Consider the following 14565-nt stretch of genomic DNA (forward strand, 5'->3'; position numbering starts at 1 on the left):
TTGTTGCTTCCTTCTGGTTTTTATGTCCTTGCTCCTTCCTTCTGACCTTTCCCTTCTAATACACATTCCTCTGCCAGCTCTCCTCCTCCTTTATACATTCTGCTTTCCTTTACTCTCCTTCCTTTCTCTTGTCCTTCTGCTCAGTCACTCCCCAGTCTTCATCCTTATTCCTGATCTTTTTCTCCTAACACCTTCCGCTTTCTGCTTGATGCTCCTTCCTACAACTTGCTCCTACTCGCCTTTAATCCTTGTGCACACTCTGACCATCGCCAAGCTCCTACACCAACAGCAAGACCTAGTCCCTTTTTATTCTATGGACCACATGCTAAAGAGATTGATAATGGGCTATGCCAGGACACCTGTGTGGGCTCATTTGGCAAATTAGCGGAGTGGACCGCGGAATACTGCCCTGACCCTACCCCTGTATAGCTAATGTAATTTTGGTTTATGGCATAAACAGGCCCTGCCTCTGCAGGACCAGGAAATAAAATGTTGGGGTGCCATCTTGGAATCAGATGGCCCAGTCATGTTGGCTGCCAAGATTTATCAATGAATCTCATTACCTTGAACGTTTTTTCTCTTTGACATTATGATGCACAATGCCTCAACTGAAATGCGATGTGCTAATTGTAAGTAACGGTTTGTCGTCTCCCAGCATCAAACATTGGACTTTGGCCAATCATCTTGTGTGCCTCTTATAGCATGTGGAAACTTTGAAATTGTAGCATCCTTCCTTTGGATTGCTATTTTGAGTTACTTCTCAAATAGAATCACACATCATAAGGTGTTCTTATTTTTAAATGTCAGATATGTTTATTTGAAATTGCAGTCCTTTGAGAGTGGGACAAATTACATTTCTCCAGCATGGGGTCTGGCATGGATTCACATGCTCATGAATATTCCCCGTCAGGCTGGGAATCCTCGGTATAGAAAAAAATCAGTATCAGTTTCGTTTCTGATCTGTCTTTCTTAGTAGTAACCAATCACTGGTCTCTGGGTCATACTGCCCCCAGCCAATGACTGCCCTCTCCCTAAGCCCGCCTCTGGCAGCCATCCTCAGATTTTTACCACACGTTCAAGTGTTGGGAGTCCTCATGCTGTAGCTCTCGAGCTTTTGCTGCGTTTTCGCACTTTTTCAGGAGATTTTTCTCATTTTTCGGTTAAATAGAGCCTCAAGCTCCACCGTTTCTACATCCGACCAACGGGGATCAGTTTCGGAGTTTTCTACGCCCCTCAAGGGTGAAGATTTCGTCGAGTTACGCTTTTGGAGGATTCCAGAAGTTCCGAGGCCTACACCGGACATGGCCCAGGAGAAAGGAAGCTTGACGCCCGGGAAGCTGTTCAGGACCTGCCCTGGATGCCAGCTTCAGAATGTTTTCAAGGAGGACAAGCATTTGTTATGCCTCTACTGTCTCCATGAGGACAAGACGCACACAGAGAAGGACTGTGTGTTTTGTGGGAACATGTCGGAGCGGACCATGAAGGATCGCCACCTCCGTCTCGCCAACTGGCTGGAAGGGAAGAGCCCGTCAGGCGAGAAGAAGAAAAAGAAGTCCGAGCAGTCTTCTAAGTACTGTGAGGGCGCCCCGGCGACAGGGGCCCAACAAAAGGCCAAGCACTGCCAGTCCGCGGGCACCGGGAGCGCCGAACGGTCGGGCTCCTTGGCTGCCAGGCAGGGCGCATCCTCCCCGGCGCCATCAACCACGAGCCAACGCTCTGGCTCGGGTAAGAGGAAGTCCGAGAACCCGGCGAAGCTTCTGGAGAGGCCCCGGTCGATCTCGAAGATTTCGGCAGAGGGGAGCGAGGCTCGGACCCTCCCCCCAAGGTGAAGGCCCCAGGCGTACAGAAGGTGACGATGGCCTTAATTCACCCTGCTAAGACCTCGATTGAGGATGTCGCAGCGGCCCCGGCTCAGTCTGTGGAGGCTACGCCAGTGGAGGCGACCTCAGGACCCAGTCTCCCTACCACCGCGGAGGGAGTCGTCTTTCAGGCCCATTGTGAAGACCCTCACGAAGTCCTCGTTGCAAAAGGTGGGGGAGGGGCAGGTGGCCATCGTGGATACGGACACGACCTCTGAAGAAGAGCTCATCGAAGTCGTGGAAGAGGCCCAGCCCATCGGGAGGGATCCAGACGAGGGCGACGACGAGAGCAACAGTGTTGCCGACGAGGTTCCTCAAGAGCCCTCGCGCCCGTCGTTTCCGGCGCCGCAGGACACTTCGGCGGCCATTTTGTCAGCGATTCAGTCCTTATGCTCGGAGATAAGAACAAGGTTGCCCCTCCCCCCGACGGAGGTACCTGAGCCAGACCCGACGGGGGAATCGGAGCCGGGGCCTTCAGAAAGTCCACCACATAAGAGGACGACGACGCATTCTACGCCACCTCTCCCACCTCTGCGGCCTGCTCTGCCCTCCCCCCGGTCTACTACCCACGGGGATGATACAGGCACGGACACGGCTACGACAGGTACAGATGACGACGGAGGCGACGACGGGACGTGTTCCCCATCGCCCCCTGCTCGGGCGTCCCCGCCCGACGAGATTGGATCCTTTCATGCCATGATTTCCAGGGCATCCGAGCTCTTCCAGCTCTGCCCAGAAGAGAAGAAGAAAGGGTTCCTTTACCAACGGCGCGAGGCCAAAAGGAAGACGGTCCTCGCCGTACCACTTTTTGATGACATCTGGGATGAGGAGCTCGCCCTCCTCAAGGACCCTGCCACGGCGCCGGCGAAGAGGGACCGGTATGAGAAGAAGTACCGGGTACCCGACGCTGCCCCCTTGTGCCTTCGGGCGCAACCTACCCCGGATTCGGTCGTCTCGGCGGCGGCAAAGAAGAAAGCTGGGGGGGCATCGGCCTCGACATCAACTTCCCCGCCGGACGGCGAGGGCAGGAAGCTGGACACGATGGGACGACGGGTCATCTCATCCGCAGCGACGACTATCAAGGCGGCCAACGCCCTGGCTATCGTAGTCCGCTATGACGGGGAGTTGTGGTTCAAAATCGCCCCTCTGTTGGACTTCCTTCCGGACGCCAAGAGGGCTGAGGCCCTTGAAATCCTACAGGAGGGCGAGATTGCTTCGGACCACGCCATCACGGTGGCAACGGACATCGCCGACACCGGTTTCCGTCAGTTGGGCAACAGCGTTTGCCTGAGATGACGAGGATGGCTCAAGGCGACGGATTTCCGCCAGGACGTACAAACCAAGGTTTTGGACATGCCCTTCGACGGGAACAACCTGTTTGGGAAGGTGGTTGATGAGTCCCTTCAGGCCATCAAGACAGGCACAGAGACTGCCCGGGCACTGGGAGTGCTCCAACAACAACTGCCGTCCTTTCGGAGCTCCGGAGGCAGACAAGGTGCCTCCAAGGGATCCGGCAGTGGCTCCTCCACGTACCGCCAAGTGGCAAGATCTTCGTCCCAGGAAGCCTACAGGGGACGCGGCAAGTCAGGTGGTGCCCGTCGTCGTCGACAGGGAGGTCAAGGAGGCAAGGCGGCCTCCAAACAAGATTGAACCGACCATGGGGTCGGGCCCCCGCCAAAGCACCCCGGTGGGAGGCCGGCTGGCGAGGTTAGTCAGCGTGTGGGAGTCCATCTCCACCGTTGGGTGCTGGACGCCCTGGCCTAAGGGCACGCCCTCGAGTTTCAGAAGAAGTGCCCTCGCGTTCCACCCGTGGCCAGGAAGGAACATCACGTCCCTCAACTACTGTTGGAAGTAAGGGCGATGCTCAGGAAGGGTGCCATCGAGCTCGTCCCAAGGAGGCTTCGGGGCTCCGGAGTTTACTCAAGGTACTTCCTCGTAAAAAAGAAGACAGGAGGGTGGCGCCCCATCCTGGACCTGCGACGACTGAACAAGTACATCAAGGCACAGAAGTTCCGGATGGTCACCCTCCAGCACGTGCTGGGACAGCTGGAGGAGGGCGATTTCCTGTCGCCGTTGGAATTGGAGGACGCGTACTTCCACATCCCCATTCTAAAAAGACACCGAAAGTTCCTCAGGTTCGTAGTCCAAAGGACGTTGTGCAAGTGTCGAAAAGCAGTTCATCATAACTTCTTGATGTTGTTAGTCACGTACCCAATGAAAGGAACAAGTTACTTACCTGTAACTGTTGTTCTCCAGCATGGGTCTGGCATGGATTCACATGCGAACCCTCCCGCCTCCCCGTCTGCGGCTCTTCACTTGGTCATACTGCCACTTTACGTGCTACCAAATCTGAGGATGGCTGCCAGAGGCGGGCTTAGGGAGAGGGCAGTCATTGGCTGGGGGCAGTATGACCGAGAGACCAGTGATTGGTTACTACTAAGAAAGCCAGATCAGAAACTAAACGGATACTGATTTTTTTTCTATACCGAGGATTCCCGGCCTGACGACGGGGAATATTCATGAGCATGTGAATCCATGCCAGACCCATGCTGGAGAACAACAGTTACAGGTAAGTAACTTGTTCCTTTCATTGGGTACGTGACTAACAACATCAAGAAGTTATGATGAACTGCTTTTCGACACTTGCACAAACACATGCACAACTGCTCAATTTCCCAGAGTTATCATTAGATTCACTTGCTTACAAATGGAAAATTTCCCCACAAAGTCAAGTATGGCTGTGCTTGCCCCTCACTGTAAACTTTTGATGCGGATTGGTAAACTGCCTCTTAGCACAATGAGATTTATTGTAAAATGCATTGCCAGGCAGTCAGTTTGTCTTGTCTGTAATGCCACCATGGGAGGATCCTTGGTCTTGTATTTTTGGTGTCTGCTCAAATACGGTCGTAGATCATCATACCAGAATTTGTTGATCCCTTTAACAATTTAGTTAGTGCTAAAATACAATTTTCTTATTTTCTAACCCAGTTAATTTGTTTGGGCTAACACGGAAATGGGAATTTGAATAAGATATGCTCTTCTTGCAATAATATAGTAAGAGCAAAACAAACCTGTTTGAAGTGTTCATCATCAGTGATGGTCAATACCATGCTGGATGTTTCCAAATGGGGCTCTTGAGTTTAATATTGGTAATTCATATGTGACCTTCACTCAAAAGCCCTGTGAGTGGTTGCTTCTCCAGTAAAATCATTTGATTGTTGGGCTGTTTGACACATTTTATGATTGTTCACACTGGAGTAGGCCATGGCTTTATAGGTGTGAGCATCCAAGTTCTCTTTTCTCTGTGGTCAATCTGTTCTTGTGAGAAACTTGCAGTATTGTGGAGGAGTTTTTCAATGCCACTGCATCTGGTAGTTTATGATCTGTTGATTTGCTAACATATTTACAATGGGGAATTAAGCTACTGCCTTGTGATTGTTTTGTATTCAGAGGTGACGTTTGTTAAGACTGCATGTTTCAATTGGCATGTGTTTTTTGTAGTATATCTAAGTTATAGACACATAATAAGATTCAGATATCTTGGTGATTCACATGGCCTTTTTGTTCATTCCCAGCAGGTGGCAATGTGCATACATTTTATCAATTAACCACAAGCCTCATTAGGAGTATGGTGATAACGGTAAAACATGGTATTTTAAATACCACACATTTGTAAAAATAACACAGAATTATGATTTATTTTATTGGCTATTTGTAAGGCGCCTATACGCCAAATGGTGTTTCAAAGTGTCACAAGACCCGGTGGGTGGGACAAGGGAGAAAGATAACAATAACAGTCCTACTAAGCCTTGTGATATTTTGGATCGCTCAAGTACAATAACAAGAAGTGCAAGGGACCGAGGGGGTGGAGGGGGAGCCGGTCTGCACGAAAAGCTGAGTGCTAGGGTGGGAAGGGAAGTGCAGGGTAAAGAGGAGAGAGTGCAAGTGAAAAGGGGCGGTGAAAGAGGAGGGAGAACAGGGTCACAGGCCGGGCTGGTCATAAGGGGAGGATGGGAAGGGAAGTGCCAAGGATTGCAGGGTGTGAGGGTCAACATGCAAAGTGCAGAGAGGGGGTGGACTGGGCGGTGGGAGGACTCTGGTGCCCTGTAGAACTCTGAGGGAACAGGCAGCCAGTTACTGCGGCAGACTGGGTGTTAGTAGGGGAGTGGGAGAGGAAAGGAAGAGGAGAAAAGAAGTGTCTTGAGGAGCTTCCGGAACTTAGAGATCTGGCTCAAGCCTGAGAGGGTTAGGGAGACATTCCAGAGTGAGGCTCCTGCGGAAGCGAGAGATCTACCCCCCACTCTGCTTAGAGAAGCATCTGATCTGCAGAGTTGGAGCTAGACGACCCATCGACTCTAACAGGGAGGTATTTAGGGCGAGTGAGTTGGATGTAGTGGGGTCCTAGGCCCCAGAAAACCTTGCAAATGATGCAGAGGGTCTTGAACTCGATCCTAGCAGCAACCGAGAGCCAGTGGAGAGATTTTAGGGCTGGAGAGATGCGGTCCCTGGGGTTGAGGCCAAGGATAAGTCTTGCATTCCTATTCTGGATTAGTAGAAGGGAGGATAAAGAAAGGTTAAGGAAGAGGCTGTTGCCGTAGTCCAGCCTAGAGAGGATCCGAGCTCTGGACAGATCGAGTTTCTGGGAGAAGGTGAGGAAAGGGAGAATGCCTCTAAAAAGGGTGCAGCCGATAGTGGGCCTTCTTGGCAAGGTCAGCAATGTGATGAGAGAAGGATAGAGAGCAGTCAAATATGACACCAAGGTTTATTGCCTCACAAGAGTGTGGGGGGACCCAAAGATGGTGGCCAGAGGGAAAGAGGGAGCTGGGGGTACCAATTAGAAGGATCTCAGTCTTACTGCATTAAGGCAGAGATCATTGGCAGCACACCATGACTGAATAGCAGTCAGTCGGGTATGAGAGAGGAGGAAGAGGAGGCAGTAGAGGGAAGCTTGAAGGAGAGCTGTGTCTCCTCTCCATAACACTGGAAGTGTAGAGAGGAGAAGATCAGGTGGGCATGAAGGGCAAGGTAGATGTTGAAGAGCCACGGTGAGAGGATAGAGCCTTGAGGGATGCCAGAGTTGGAGCGTGTGATATGGGACAGAAAAGGGTGCAGTTGAACCTGGGAAGCACAGTTTGAGAGGAATGAGGTCAACCAGCCCAGTGCCAGCCCCGTGATGTCAAAGGTGTCACAGAGCCGCTTTGTCTGGGTGGCCTAATTGACCGTGTCGAAGGTAGAGGAAAGATCCAGAAGAATAAGAACAGATGGAGAGTTGGAATCGAGATTTCAGAGCAAGTCTGCACAGGTGCAGTTTCCATGCCTCCGGTTTCTCTGAATCCAGACTGGTGGTCGTGGAGATAACCAACAGATTCAGTGTGTTGGATCAGTTGGGAGATGACCAGCTTCTCCAGGAGTGTGCCCAGGAAAGGGGGTAAACTCCAGATCACTTGCGATATTTACACAAGAGTTACAGAGAAAGTTCTGCATGCGGGCAATATGGGATAGGTACCCGATGAAGTACTTTTTATGCACACGATGACGTAAATATAAGATGCAGTACCAACTCGTGATTAGGTGATATTTTAAAAACAGGAGGTATTTAAAATCGGACCTGTTTTTACTTAACTACCGCAGTGCTAATGGGCCAAAAATATGAGAGCCCCTGTAATGAGAATGAACGCATCCAAATAGCATGTTCTATGGGACAGTGCCCACTCAGAGGGGGTAGATAATCAAATGTTAGTTCACAATGCCTAATCCGAGGTGAAATATTCTTTTGCACGTCAGTCTGGTCACACCATAATGGCAGTCCAGCACTGAAATGCTAAACAATGGTTTGTTGATTAATAACGGGGACCATTCTATAAAACAAGTAATTTTCAGGTGCTCAAGCTCAATAGAAAGGCTCTGAGTGTTCGCAAACTCATAATGATTCTCAATATAAAAGTGACTTATGTCCTGCTTTGTCCCCAAATGGGTTTTCTACTATATAAAGTTAATTGATAGATACCCAGCCCATCCACATGTAGGTTTTTATTTGTAGTAAAATGTGTAATACACTTTAAAGTCTGTGAGTGCTGGACATGTATTAATTTAAAATGTAATTAATTGGTTCTTGAGCACATACAAGTTGTTTACAACAAAGTACTTTCCGATGTCATCTTAAAGGTCTTAACCAAACATGGGGCTATCCTTCTTTCCAGGACCATCTGCTCCCTGAAGGAAGTATTTGAACAAAGTGGGCCATGGGTTATGTATTAAAGGGTTTCTGATACTCCATATCTTCTGGATCTAGTGTTGGCGGTGGATCAATCTAAAAGCAAAGCACCTTCAGTGATTGCTATCACACTGTACTATGAATGAAGTCTTTTGAGGTCCAAAGATTTATCTGAAGAAAGGGAAGGCATCGCTTTTGTATTTCATTAAGCTTGATAAATTTGCAAGGCAACCATGTTTTCTCTATATAGTTTGTAATTTTTAAGGTATGAATGCCCACTCCAAAGCACATGTTTGGTCTGGCAATATTTGTATGTTCTGAAAAATCTGTATGGAGTAAGCGTGTATATTGGAGAACCGTAATCCTTTTTGTTGATTTGTGATCTGTTCTGTGTGCAAGAATCTATGAAAGTCCAATACCGATTAAGTCTATGATTCTTGCATCTAATAATATTTTCCTGCACTGAAAATTGCTGGTCACACCCTTCAACTTTTTTTGCACTGACTTATTTTGCTCAACAGAGAAAGTAGAGGTGGCCACTCAAGACATGGTGTTTCATTCAAAGGGTGTCATCAATACTCCTTCTCACATGTTGTCCAATTATTCCTGATTTATCTCCTTGCAGGATGAGGATCTCTGAGAACCATTGTAACTGAAAAGCAACATAACATTTTAGTGTATATCATAAAGGGCATTTAAAAATAGGATATTCCTGCTGTGGAAGAAAAAGGTTGTCTAATGGCACACAGGAAAAATATAATTTGGGTGTAGGACCAAAAACAAATTGCACATTCTCCCTGTCAGAAGTATGCATCCGAATTCCAGGCGAAAATGTTTCCCAAAAAATGTGTTTTTGTTGGGTTTGTTATATTTATGTTCAGTTAAGCAAAATATTTAATTCCCCTAACTGCTTTTACAATGGAGTTAACCAATTTCAATACCCTTTTGACGAGACACTATCAGTTAGTGGAACTTGAAATTCTTATTTCGGGAAAACATTCTTCTACGTAAAGAAATATATTTGGAATGGATTGTGTCCTCCAACGCATTCCTTGACTTTGATAAATCCATGTCTGCCTGCAGCTTGCTTCGAATTTTGTTTTCCAAGGGTCGAACGTCGTGCAGCTGTGACGTTGACGCTGGTATATGAAGCATGCGCACTGACCGTTACCTCGGTTCCATTTTTTTCCATATTGCTGCGTGCTTCAGAGCTATCCTCCTCAGCGAAATTTCAATTGCGTTTGTTCTTCAATCAAGCCGTTCGATATTTCTTGGACATGTCCTTGACACCAAAGACAGGTTTTAAACGGTGTGCGGACTGTGTTGCAAAAATGTCCATAACAGATCCTCACCCCAAGACTGTCTCTTTAGGGACAGGCGGCAAGGTGGACAACTGTGGCTCATTTAAATCCATGACTGTCCAGGCCTTGCGGGAAAGGAAAGGGAAACTTGACGCGATTAAGCCCTCTCTCAAATCCCCATCCATTACCCCATCAAAAGGTCGTCCTCCGAATCAAGGGATATTTCCCCCAAAACTAAAATGCCTGAAACATTATAGACGATGACTCCCGCGGAATGAGAAACCTCCTGCTTTAAAATGCTTTACGTTTTCCTGAGGCAGGCTTGACCTTCATGTTATCCATTTAAAGCCTTAGAAGCATTCAGAACCATCGGCTCATTCACTGACTGCTTCAGGCAAGTCGTTGAAACCTTCAGCGCCTTCGACACCATTAGAGCCTTCAGTGCCTCCAAAGGCTATAAAACCAGTTGTTGAACCAACCAAGTCATTCAAATCCCTTCATCGACCTGATTTCTTCAGGTCTATGGGTTCCATCTTCGAGGAAGATGAGGAGGAGGATCAAACCCCCTTTGGTTATGAGTATGGAACATCCAATGTTCCAGAAGTACTAATTTCTCTGGAGTCCAAGATGCAAAATCTGGTAGACATACTTCAGACCAGCAGTTGGGAGACATCTCCTGAAACTGATTTTGGGAACCCAGAGGTGGGTGGGTATGCTGATCCTCCATACAGATCAGTGTTTTGTAAAGTTGCTGAATATCTGGGGTGGTCTAAACCTGCAACTACTATAGAAACTGATGACCTTACAGACATTTTAGACAGTGTTCCAGTTAAGGAGGCTGTATTACCTTTTCATGCTGCCTTAAGGGGGAGAGTTATGAACACCAGATTCCATTCCCCCTGTAAATAAACATTTGACAAGAAAGTACAGAACAGCTTCTGTAGGTACTCCTTTCCTTAACAGGCATCCTACACCAGAGAGCCTGGTTGTTCAAGCAGCGACAGTTTCATCTAAGTCTGCAACTTATCCTTCAACTCCTGCCAACAAGGAAGATGGGAAAGTGGACTCTTTGGGAAAGAGAATGTTTAGTGCAGGGAGCATGGCACTGAAGTTGGCCAATGCTACAAGTGCCTTAGTAAAATACACACTCACCCTTTCGGGTGTAGCTGCCTTTGCAGCAGAGTATATACCAGAGGGAGAGGAAAGGCAAGGCTTTTTAAGCCTAGTCCAAGATGGAAAAGATGCCATGAGGCAATCTTTGCAGTCCAGTCTGGATACAGTGGATCCCGTAAGAAGGTCCATGACTGTCAGTACTGTGCTTAGGCGCATGTCATGGCTCAGAAAGTGAGGTTTTTCTGCGGATGTCCATGCACGTTTAATGGACACGCCTTTTGATGGAACTTTTCTATTTGGTCAAAAGGCTGACAAATGCTTGGAGAAGCTGCAAGCTTCTAGAGCAGCAGTAAAATATTTAGGGACGGCAATCAGACAACCTTAAGCCTCAGGATAAGCATGAAGAGAACGTCCTTTTCATTTCTATTCTTCCATTTCTAGAGGAAGGGGACAGTTATCACAAAGGGGTCATAGGAGAGCTCATCGTCGAGGCAGAGGAGGAGGGGTAGAACTCCCTGTGCAACATACGCAGAGCTACCCTCAGCTGCAGGTGGAGCAGCTAAATGACTGTCATATCATCGCCGGACTAGGCGAAGCATAACTTCGGACACATGGGTGACAAACTGTAGCAGATGGTTACTGCCTCCCATTCCTAAAGAAACCACCTGATTGCCCCTGAAAGCCAGATCTTCTGTGGTTCCAGATCCACTCCTCCAACAAGAGGTTCTCATCCTGTTGGAGAAAGGTGCAATAGAACTGGTACCTGTAGCGCAGAGAAACCAGGGTTGGTACTCTCCCTACTTCCTAATTCCCACAAAGGACAGAGGAGTGTGACCCATCTTAGACTTGAGATGCTTGAGCAAGTTCCCCAGGAAGGACAAGTTCAAGCTGGTAACTCTTTCGCAGATCGTTCAGGCTCTTCGACTCCAGGATTGGTTGGTTTCATTGGACCTTCAGGATGCTTAATTGCATGTGCCCATCCCCATCGTTCCTCATGTAATCAGGAGGTTGAGGATGTTTGGTAAAACCATGATCCTCATTGCTCCGGACTATGGCCATCTGCGCTCCAATTTGTTGCTCCCCCAGGCCCCAATTCGTCTTCCCCAAGAGAGGACCTACTCTCGCAAGAGGGAGATCGCATTCTTCACCCAGAGATCAGCAATCTCAATCTTCACGCCTGGTGTCTGAAAGGGTGAGATGTAAGGATTAGGACCTTCCAGAAGACATGATGGAGGTGTTGCTTTCGGCTAGAAAACCAGCATCTAAATCCCTGTACCGTTGCAGTTGTAACAGGTTTCGCAGCTGGTGCAAGGTGAAGAAACTTGATCCTTTTCACAGGTAAACTCCCCCTATCTTTCTTGCTCCACCAGACCCATTCTTGGTTGCAAGCTACCTACTTAGCGGCACTGTCCATTTTTAAAAGATCTCCGGATGAGGGATCTTACTTTAAAATGCCAATCCTGGTACAATTTCTTAAGTGCCTAACAAATTTGTTTCTGCCCACTCCCTTCATCTTGCCAACATGGGATTTGAATCTAGTATTAAATGCCTTATGGGAACTCCTTTCGAGCCCTGACATTTGTATCCTTTGTGAATGGTCACTATGAAAATTGCCCTTTTCTTAGCTATCACGTCTGCCTGAAGGGTAAGTGAGCTACAAGCCCTGTCTTCTAAGCCACCTTTCTCATCCTTTTTCAAGGACAAGGTAGTTCTGAGGGTTCGATCATCCTTTCTTCCGAAAGTTGTATCAGAATTTCACTTTGGACAGCGTATATTGACAACTTTTTATCCTCCTCCTCACCAGTCGAAAGAGGAGGCGAAACTACATTGTCTGGAACCTAAAACGTTATAAAGCTAGTACATTACATAGCCTGCAAATGTCCGTCGGGATGACCAACTTTTCATTGGTTACGTTGGCTAAAGATTGGGCTTGGCGGCCACAAAACAAATACTCTGGTTGGGTTGTCATGTGCATAACAGAATGCTACTCTCTGGAAGGCAAATATTCTCCCGAAGGTTTGAGGGCGCATTCCACTACAGGGTTGGCTGCTTCCTCAGCTCTGGAAAGAGGTGTGCCAGTACAGGACATTTGCAAAATGGCATCCTGATAGTCCCTTCTTACTTTCAGTACATTTTGCTGTGTAGACTCTTTATCAGGAGAGGATGCCTCCATAGTATCAACAAAGGAGAACATTCTTGGCACTCAACGCCCTTAAACACACTACTTTGGGAGTACAAAATGAGGAATACATAGGAGGACACAATCCATTCGAGGAACAAGTCACTTACCCATGGTAACATTGTTTCCACTGGATGTTCCTCCCACGTATTCCTCATCACCCTCCCAGCCATCCCCTCTTGCCTGCCTAGAATTTCCATGTCTTACACCTTCCTTTCTCGCAATGTCAAGATTGTCTCCTTCTATGGGACAGCATGCAAATTAAAGGAGGGAAAACTAGAACTGAGGTAACGGTCAGCATGCATGCTTCATATACCAGCATCAAGGTCATGAGGGATGCTATGGAGGCCGTCCAAGACCAAGACTCTGCACGACACTCGACCCTATGAAAATGCATCCCAAAGCAAGCTGCCACCAGACTTGGATGTATCAAAAATATGGAATACGTGGGAGGAACATCCAGTCGAAAGAACATTACCACGGGTAAGTAACTTGTTCATCTGTTTTAGTGATAGTTTCCCCCTCACATATACGAGCAGTTTTTTTCGGAATCCACTAGTGTTGGTTTATTTTGTAAAGATGACTCTTGTTATTTATTGGGCAGATCGATTTGACAGAGCTGTTTTTTATACCCTTTGCAGCAAAGAAAATGCCCAAAACGGACACACAGAACCCGACTCATGCTGCCAGAAACAGAGGCCTCCTTTTGCACGGCTCAGAGCAGCAGCCACGGAGAGCATGTTGCGGTGGTAACTAGTCAGATGGCACACCCAAGAAAATGGAAATATCGGAACAGTATATAATGCAGATAATGTTAAGGATATTGAATCCTTTTTTTGTAACATCAGTGGTGATCTATATTTTGCATCAGTTTTCATTTTATTTGTAAAAAAAATGCTAAAAGCAAGGAAAAAACAGATATCAGTAAAATATTACTGATAAGTTAGTCTTGAAGGCCTGATTTTCGAGTTGCTTGGATACATGACACTGTTGGATCAACAGAACAAGAGTGTGTTCGAGTTTGGAGGCCAGTGGGTTGTCTTCTTTGGAGCCTGAACATGACCCTTGCTGATGCATTTGCAGTCACACGTGTGGCAGGTTCTACAGATCTCTTGGATTTAACCTCTCCTCCTTCCTTTGAGATGTTCCTAATCATGCCAACAAAATGGAGCCCTGCAGGACCCTGGTTTTGGGCAAAGCTCAACGGATCGTCACAGGTTGCATTGAAGATGTACACTGCCGCAATCTGTGTGACTTGCAGCAGTTGTCTTGTAAGACGGTTCTGCTTGGGACTTCTTGTTGGAGTTGCAGGAGACATCACTGTGGCTGCGCGCAGCACTTTAAATAATACCCAGCTAGTATTTATCTCTGAAGCAGATGTTTGCCGAATGATACTTGTACATTTCTTTCACCACTTTATTATGCCTCTTTAATGAAAAAAAGTTACTAACATTACTTTGTATTTATGCCCTATAATAACGTTTTACTTGCAATGAATACTTAAATATTAATTTTTAAATTAGCATTAAAGATATGAAAAAATTACAATGCATGTTATTTGTACATTTCTTAGGGGGTCTTGTGATTGCCACAACATTGTGCTAATCAAATTTCATCTAACCATCATATACTTAAACGTAAAGTGTGTTTCTGTTGAAGTTATTTATTTCATTTCAGTTCTTTATTTCTGGTGGCCGAAATTTGACATGTTGCAAGGAGTGTAAAAAGGTTAGCGTAGAAATTAGTTGGAACACAGTGTTATGTGTTCTGACATTTGCTGGAACTTTTTATAGGCAGCTTTCTTCTGGTTCCAAATGATCCATTCTTTTGAATTTCAAGAAGCCACTTTGCAAGGGACTCACAGTGCCATGCATGCTAAAACTACTTCCATATTCTTTT

At 47.0% G+C, this 14565-nt stretch overlaps 1 protein-coding gene across 1 annotated transcript in view; it reads left to right on the top strand.

Moving 5' to 3' along the window:
- LOC138488653 (ras-related protein Rab-5B-like) overlaps positions 1-14214 on the top strand; it is a 565143-nt gene extending 550929 nt beyond the window's left edge. Inside the window, exon 6 of the mRNA XM_069615820.1 lies at positions 13308-14214. Within this exon, the coding sequence (XP_069471921.1) occupies positions 13308-13423 (116 nt within the window). The 3' untranslated portion in view covers positions 13424-14214. The remainder of the gene's footprint in view (positions 1-13307) is intronic.
- The last annotated feature ends 351 nt before the right edge of the window (positions 14215-14565 follow it).

Source organism: Ambystoma mexicanum, chromosome 9, assembly GCF_040938575.1.
Source record: "Ambystoma mexicanum isolate Mex_15411 chromosome 9, UKY_AmexF1_1, whole genome shotgun sequence".
Classification (NCBI taxonomy): domain Eukaryota; kingdom Metazoa; phylum Chordata; class Amphibia; order Caudata; family Ambystomatidae; genus Ambystoma; species Ambystoma mexicanum.